The sequence below is a fragment of the Pteropus medius genome, unplaced genomic scaffold (genome assembly GCF_902729225.1).
Source record: "Pteropus medius unplaced genomic scaffold, Ma_sr-lr_union100, whole genome shotgun sequence".
In the NCBI taxonomy this organism is placed as follows: domain Eukaryota; kingdom Metazoa; phylum Chordata; class Mammalia; order Chiroptera; family Pteropodidae; genus Pteropus; species Pteropus medius.
This window is the reverse complement of record NW_024349227.1, coordinates 235,049-243,343: the sequence shown is the minus strand read 5'-3', so window position 1 is coordinate 243,343 and position 8,295 is coordinate 235,049. Positions and strand designations below refer to the sequence as shown.

At 45.2% G+C, this 8,295-nt stretch overlaps 1 protein-coding gene and 1 pseudogene across 1 annotated transcript in view; one reads left to right on the top strand and one right to left on the bottom strand.

Moving 5' to 3' along the window:
• The window catches only part of FCMR (Fc mu receptor), a 14,138-nt gene extending 9,853 nt beyond the window's left edge, over positions 1 to 4,285 (bottom strand). Inside the window, exon 1 of the mRNA XM_039881719.1 lies at positions 4,107 to 4,285. Within this exon, the coding sequence (XP_039737653.1) occupies positions 4,107 to 4,143 (37 nt within the window). The 5' untranslated portion in view covers positions 4,144 to 4,285. The remainder of the gene's footprint in view (positions 1 to 4,106) is intronic.
• LOC120618019 (uncharacterized) lies at positions 3,581 to 3,699 on the top strand (annotated as a pseudogene).
• Positions 4,286 to 8,295: the final 4,010 nt, after the last annotated feature.

Below are 8,295 nucleotides of genomic sequence, written 5' to 3'. Positions count from 1 at the left end.
CATAGCTGTTGTAACATGGTATGGAGAGGCAGAGGGGCCAGCCAGATGCATATCTGACATGGAAACCCTCACACAAATAACCCAGCATTGTTTTAAATCCCCCGGAAACTGAGACAGGCATAGTAGCCTGGTGACTGGTGGGGGAATCACCCTGTATGTCCAGATGGCCCATACCTGTGTGTAAATCCCAGCACCTGTGAGTAAACATGTGAAAGTTTTTGGACCAACTCAGCCGGAAAAGGGCATGAATGCTGCTTTCCCAAGAGCAAGATGCTATAAAAAGGGCAGGGGCATGGCAGGAGAGAGAGAGGTCACTACCTAGGCAGATACGTCCAGTCGCTTTGCTCCACTCAGAGATGAGCTTTTGGTAACCCCCTGGCTTACCCAGATCCTCTGTTACAGACTGAATGTTTATGTCCCCTTCCAAATCCATGTCTTGAAGCTGTGACCCACCAATGTGATGGTTTCAGGAGGTGGGGCCTTTGCAAGGTGATTAGGGTTCAATGAAGGTGGAATGCTCGTAATGGGCTTAGTGTCCTTACTCTCTCCATGCATGCAAGAGGCCATGTGAGCACATAGGGAGAGGGTGGCCATCTGCAAGCCCAGAAAGAGGGGCCTCACCAAACCGTATCTGCTGGTAGCTTGACCTTGGACTTTCAGTTTCCTGAACTGTGAGAAATAAACATCTGTCGTTTAAGCGATGCAGTCTATAGCATTTTGATACAGTGGCCCGAGCTGATTAAGACATTTACTTTGTGCAAACGCTGGATGAATGGAGCACAAAACAAAACAAAACAAAAAAACGCTGCTGGGTACACTGAGCTCTGGTCACAAGGAAGCACCAGTTGGTGAGGTGAAAATGACCAGATCCCAGCTCTCCTTAGAGTTTGTAGTAGCTTCTAACCTCCACCAAAGGCTTAGAAAAGCAGATTTCCTAAACAGGGAGAAGACTAGATATGACCTCCTATCATATCTAGAGGGTATGCACAGTATGAGTAAGACTCGTGTGGAGAGAGTTCTTTAGGGTGCAGAGGACCTGGGCCTACCCTTAGGCATGGTGATTAGGTTGTCTAGGGTGGGGCCTAATAATCTGCATTTTAAAATAAATATCTCAGATGCCCTTGAAGTTTTGTGATTCTGGGCTAGAACTACATTTCCAAATGATTCTGGGAAGAAAGGGAGGGGTGGAAGAAGCTATCTAAAGGAACCAAGCTGTTTAATGTTGGTATTTTAAAGAAGCTACTAAGTAAGTGACATTAATCTCAAATTTGGTGACTTGATTTATAGTGATGAAGGTAGAGGAGAGGGATATATGTGGTTTAGAAAGTGACCCTTACTATATACTTGGATATAAATAGATGTCCGGAATGTGGAAACAAGTGTGTAATTTTCATAATGCGAAATAAGGCGCAGGGTCATGTGGCCGTGGCTGGCGGTGGTGCCCTGGAGACAGACTGTATTGCATGCAGTGGTGACTTCCCAGAGCGGTGACGAGGACCCTGTAACTCCAGTCACAGAAGGATCTCTGGAAGAAGGGAACTTCTATGTTTATCAGACAGAGCATGGATTTTAAAAAAGGATGAGAAACATTCTATTCAACTTCTCGCTTCTGCATACACCAGCCTATGTGTGTTGGGGCCTTCTGTCTGCCCTTTGTCCCGTTACGCTGAATGGAGCTTCCCCCTCCTCTTAAAAGCCGGTGCCTTCACCTGTATCCTGAGTCCATTCTGCTTACCTTTATTAGAACTTCTCTTCTGCAATTAACCTTTTATCTGCCTGCCTTGCTGCTTTCTTCTCTTCCAGCATTGCCATAGCTTACATACGTGCTCGGTGGTGCCCGTGTTGAAAAAACCTTCGGTTGACTTTTGCATCCCTCAGCTACCGCCCTCTCTGTTCTCTTTCTCAAACGAATCATCGAAATCACTGAATCTACTTCCACCTACACCTGTCAGAATTTTGCCTCCAACATTCCACTGAAACGGGTCTAATCAAAGTCACCAAAATTTTCCTTGTGGCTATGTTTGATGGTCACTTCTTGGTCTTCATTTTACTTGACTCTCGGTAGCATTCGACGAAATCGAGCCTTCCCACCTTAAAACACTTTCTTCTCGTGGCTTCTGACACCACACTCTCAAAGGCCATTTCTTTTCAATCTCCTTACTTTTCCTTCTCTAGCCACCTCCCAATGTTAGGCCACCCCAGGGCCTGGTACTTGGGCCTGTTCCTTTCTCTGTCCTCCTCACTCTCTCCCCACAGTAGCTAATATATTCTCATGGCTTTTAATGTCAGTTCTATATAGATTCTACCAAAACATGTATCTTCAGTCTTGTCTTTACCTCTGAGCTCCAGACTTGCCTTCCCTATTTCTCCACTTGGACTCCATTTGAATATCCAATATATATTTAAAATTTACAATGGAAATTTAAAAAGTACTCTTGATTTCTCTTCCCAGACTTGTCCCCACACAACCCTCCTTCCTCTGAGGCCTAAGGTTGGTTGTACTCACGTCGAGCTCATATACGTCCTACCACCTCTGACTAAGTCTGACGTTTCATTGAAACTCCATTCCCTTGGGCTTTTAGGGGTTTTCACTCTTCGATTCAATAAACATTTAACTTTCCTTCCATACTCAAGCAGTCACAAAGAAAGTAAGTATGAATAAAAATTTGTTTTGGCCCTCAAAGAGATTACCATTTAATCAACGAAATAAGATGGATACACTCTGAGCCACAATACAAGGTAGAATGGGATCAGCTACTGGGGTTCAGAAGAGGGGATTCTGGAAAGTATATAGGAAGGAGGTGAAGGTCGAGATGAGCTTTGAATGACCCATGAAAGGTAGAGGTGAGCAGAAGGATGATCCTGGCAGAAAGAATGGCATGAGCAAGGACTGGCGGCAGGAGATCCAGCACATGCTCACGGAGAAGTCCTGTTTAGCTGGAGGTTAGGGAAGTTCAGGGGAATGTGATAAGCCCAGAGGGTAAAAGGGAGCATAAGAGAGAAGTCTGTATTTAATTCAGTAGGCAGTGGGTAGGGCGATCTATGATTAGAGTCAAGCTTTAGGAAAATTAATCTGGAACTATAGGCAGGTCAAGTAGGAGAAAGTGGAAAAGACAGTTAAGAGATGACCATGTGTTCTTTTCCTTTCCATTCCCGCTGTTGCCTCTGAAGAAGAAGCTGCCCTTGTTTCTCATCCTGGTAAATGGAAATCTAGAAACTACATGAATTAGCTTTTGACCAGGTCATAAGATGGTTGAGGATAAATGGAAAGAGGTGTATAAAGCCATTCTAACATTCTGCATCTAATATCAGTGACAGTTAAGTCATATAGAGTAGCTGGTTTGGATGGTGACCAATGAAAAATTTGAAGTAAGGTGTTAGGCATGTTGCATTTCAGATCCAGGTGGGATATTGAAGTGAGGATGCCCAGGAAACAGTTGTAAACTGAGATATGGAATTGGAAAATGGATTAGGACTACAAAATGGAGAAGAAAGTCTTCATTTAGAGTTGAAAGCTGGAAATCATGAGTGAAAGAGATCCAAAGAAAGAGAATGTAGAGGTAAGCAGAAAGAACCTTGGGTCTACGGCCATGTCACCCTGAACAAACTCGATCCTGTCTGATCTCGGTAGCTAAGCAGGGGCGGACCTGGTTAGTATTTGGACGGGAGACCACCTAGGAAGACCAGGTGCTGTAGATGTAAAAAATAAAAATAAGGAATTGTAAGCTGACAAGATCCTTGCAATCTGTTAAGTCAACCAAGAGTTGCCTCGCCTAAAAAAACAAACAAACAAACAAAAAGAAAGAACCTTGGGACACTTGCTTTAAGATCCCATATTAACAAGCTAATATGTCTGGGAGAGGTGATACCTTCAGCTTTTATGAATCAACGCCTGTGCCAAATAGGAGATGTATCTGGAGTAGAGAGAGGGGTACTAGCAAGGAGTGAGAGGACCTCAGGTGGCCTCCAGCCATGTCATGTCCTAGGTACTGGTTTGCAATTAAATCTGTCCAGAAACATACAAGCTGGAGACACCCAGCCACTCCCCTACTTGTGACCAATTCAAATCTCATAAGACATGTGAGGTGTTTTCCCATAGCACTTACCTGGCAGGAAGTAAAGTGACCAAAGCCAGAGGTTCATGGCTCCTTTTAGAGCAAGGTCCCATCCAAGAGGCCCTGGAGATGGAGACAGAGACCCACTGCTCACCCAGGAACTTGTGACAATCTGGAGCTTGAAAGAGATTTTTGGCCCATGTGAGGAGCAAGCCTTGAAAATGAGGAAATGACAACCTGTCTTGTTTGCTTACTAATCTTAAGAATTAAAAAAAAAAAAAAAAAAAAGTCAGGTAACCACCTGGCCGAAATCAGGAGTTGAGAAAACATGTTGTGTTGATTGAAAATGGGTCACAGGTCACCAGGGGTCAAGGGGCCTCTAGGCAGATCCTAAAGGCTATTAAAAATTATCGAGCGTGATATTTCTTCACCTTGGGCACTTTTTCTTGGAGGCGCCTTCTAGGCTTCGTGTGTATTCATTGATGTCAGCACCAGAGTCCTTTTCCAGGATAAAATTGCCTGTCACCACTTTTCTCCATCTGAAGAAGGCTGTGTGGACAGAGTGCGGGCCTGAGTCAGAGCTGCCGGTTGTGGCCCTGGAACTCATTTGACTAATATTTTTGAGCACTCGCTATGTGGGAATACTAACAATGGGGTTTGAGCCTCGATTTCTTTATCTTAGAAAATGGAGGTCAACTAGATGATTGCTGGCATTTCCTTCTACAGGACATTATTTCTGAGGTCTTAACCACAGCTCACCCAGCTCCTCAGATTAGCCACCTCTCCTCTCTCCCAGCTATTTCCCTAAGGTGCTGCCCTCTCACAGAGGCCACTCTCCAGTGACCACAGGAGCGATGCCAGGAGAGGGTATGGTAGGTCACACAACAACTCAGCCTAAAGTCATAACAACCTGGCCAAGCTATCCCTTCAGGACCCTGAGGGTCCAAGGGTATGGCCCAGCGATTTATGAAGAGAGAGATGCTGAGCCAATCAGCTGCTTGGTATCATGGAAAGAGCTTGGAGTTCTAGTCAGAAGATCTGGGTTCTGGCCCTGCCTTGTCACTTTCTAGCTTTGGGCCTCAGTTTTCTCACTGATAAAATAGGCATGGTCCCTGCCCTGCCTACTTCACATGGCTTTCATGAGGCCTAGCAGAAACCATGCTCATGGAAGTGCTTTAAGAGCCCTCTAATGTGGAGATGTGTGGTCTATCGTTTCATTTATTGGAGGAGTCTCAGGGTTTCATTCCTGGATATTACGTCCTAGGTTGGTTCCCAGGGCCCCACCTACAGGCTCTGTAGCCTCTTGTGCCCAACAGAGGACTTGGGCTATTCCCATACCCTCCTGGGAGGATGTGGCTGACAGAGCCTTCAGGCTCCTCAGTGGTTCCGTGCACACCACTCCCCACCGGCCCCCACATGTCAGATTTGTCACATGCTCTACATAAAACAATGACATCCGCATTGGAAGTCAAATGTGAGGCTCAGAGCAGGTGCAGAGGAAGCATGTGTGGGAGTAGGCAGCCTGCTCTGCCCACCCCTATCTGGGTCTCCACTAGCCCAGTGCACCTGTACTTGTGATTTTCTCCAACCATGCTGGGCAAGGTGTCAGTGGGCAGCCTCAGGCCTCTGGTTAGAGTGAGTGACTGACAGAGTTCTCAGCTCCCATCAGCCTCCATCCTTCCCAACTTGGTGGGCTTTTCACAGTGCCTAACAGCTGTCACACAGCTGGGCTCTGGCTTTTGTGGATTTCCAGGCCTGGGTTGTCTTGGAGAAAGAGAATAGATGAATGAATGAGTTGTGGGTGTGACTATGTGCATGAGAGTGTGCAAGTGTAAATGCATGAGTGTATGGTATGTGATGTGTAAGAGATGAGTGGTGTATGACCGTGCTGTGGAGCGTGAAGTATGCATTGTGTTTGACAGTGTCAGGAGTGATGTGGGAGTGCGTTATGTGTGATATGTTAGTGTGTGAGTGCATGATGTGAGGCATAATGATGTATGTGTAGTGTGTGACACGCGAATATGTGATGTGTGGCTAAGAATGTGACGTGTGTTGTGCGATGCGTGAACATGTGTTGTGGGAAGATGAGGGGCTGGCTGTGTTGTGGCTGGGGCCTGCCAGGCAGTGCTAGAGATGTGTAGGATGAATGGGTAGCAGAGATTTTCACATGATGTGTGAAACATTACATTGGGTTGTTAAGAGTAAGAATTAAGGGTCTGAGAATTGCCAGGCAGGAAGTTAATGTTTGGAGTCTGAGGGATCGAAACTCCCAGCCCTTGGCCTGTCCAGTCTCTACTTCCCCAACCCAGGGTCTCATGGTTGGGGCCCCATGGGAAGGCTGACCCCTGGCCAAACTGCAAAGTAGGGAAAGTTTACCATTTTTGTTTTCTTCTCTCTCTTTCTAACCACCCCCACCCCTATAAATTTCATTCCTCTTTTCTGACTCAAGGGCTGTTGGATTGCCCTGTGCTCCTACCTCAGGAGAAGGTCTGAGAAGCTGAAGCTCACTGATGACAGGGGGCCCAATGGCAGACAACCTCTAAGAACAATGTTTGATTAGAAGGTATGAATCTAGTGGAAAAAATTCAGACCCTGATGATTGGCAGGTGGAGGCAATAAATAACACCAGCTACACTGGGAATTGTTCTATATTCTTTAGGCAAATTCATTTAATCTCCATAATAACTTAGGTTTATTATCCTCCTTGTGTTACAGGTGGGATAGGAATATTCCTCATGAGGTTGTTGTGACGATTGCATGAGGTCAGCGTTGTAAAGGGCTTAGCACAGTGCCTAGAATACAGTAAGAGAGCAGTAGAGATTAGCCATGGTCATTAAGGTGGAGGTTGTCATCATTGCTTGGTTACTGCATCACCCTACTTTGACCTCTCATGTGGCCATTCTCCCAAGGGCCATCCCCTGGGCCTTTCCAGACTGTGGGCCAAGATTCTCAAGTGACCCTCTTCATAACTCAACACTGCTCTCGCTGAAGACGGTCCATGAAAATCCCCCTGCCTGCTAGACTCACCAGGTAGCCCACCTAGGTAGAAGCACCTGGATCAGGCATCCTACAGTCCCTTCTTTCCAAGAACTTGGATCATAGGCTTTCCTGTTCCAGAGTGAGCCACTCCACAGGAAGGGGGCTTTGGGAAGGTTAACCTTTATAGCAAGCTTATTCATGACTTTCTGCTATAAGAAATGGTAGAATTTTGGTAAGATTAATTTCCTGAATATGTTCATATTCTTGTTGTTGTTCTAAAGTTAGAACCACAAATGTGGGAATTTTGGATGAATTTTAATGTGATTTATCGACAAAAACCTGGGTTTTAAAATATTCACTTTCACACATTTAAATAAAGACTTTTGGCTCTAGTGAGGGTGGATTGGCCAACCCTACCTCATCAGCCTTAGGGTAGGCTTACCAAGCCTCTAGTTCTAGAATCTTATAGCTTGGCCATCTTCCTTCCCATCCTGCTTCATCTCCCTGGCCAGCCGGGGACCATTGATCTCCTTCTTCTCTTTCAGTGTGTCCTATCTACTTAGATGTGAAGTCTTTCTGAGATGATCTCCTACTATTTTTATTGTACAGACTCCCTAGAAGAGTTCATATTTCAGAGAAGCTTAGTGGGTAGGAGAGCACTACTTGTTTCTCTGCCTTGGGGACCCGCTTCACAGACCATATCACAATCAGTTCCTCTCTGCTGTCCACTGTTCTGTCCTGGGTCTTGGGAACATCTTGGACAAATGATATATGTTTTAGCTTTACAAACCCAATCAACTACCACTAAAAACAGATTCTCAGCCACTATTGAAACTTAGTAATGTATTATACATAATGGATTTTTTTTAATGAAAAAATCAAAATAGTTGAAGAACTTGAGGAAGATTTTCTTGTCATCAGAAATATTTAAGTAGTTCTCTGAATGGTTGCTTGACACTGATTATTGCTAATTGGTGTATAATCATCAACTCCACAGTTGATTTGTTACTCCCTTGTACCAAACTGAATAGTGTCCCTCCAAAATCCATGTTTACCTGGAACCTCAGAACATCACCTTATTTAGAAAAGAAATTTTGCAGATGAGGTCAAACCCTTCTGGTCAAACTAGATGGGCCTTAGATCCAATGACTGGGGTCCTTATAAGAAGGTCATGTGAAGACACAGAGAGACACGCAGGGAGAATGCCATGTGATGATGGAGACAGAGCTTGGAATGATGCATCTACAAGCCAAGGATTGCC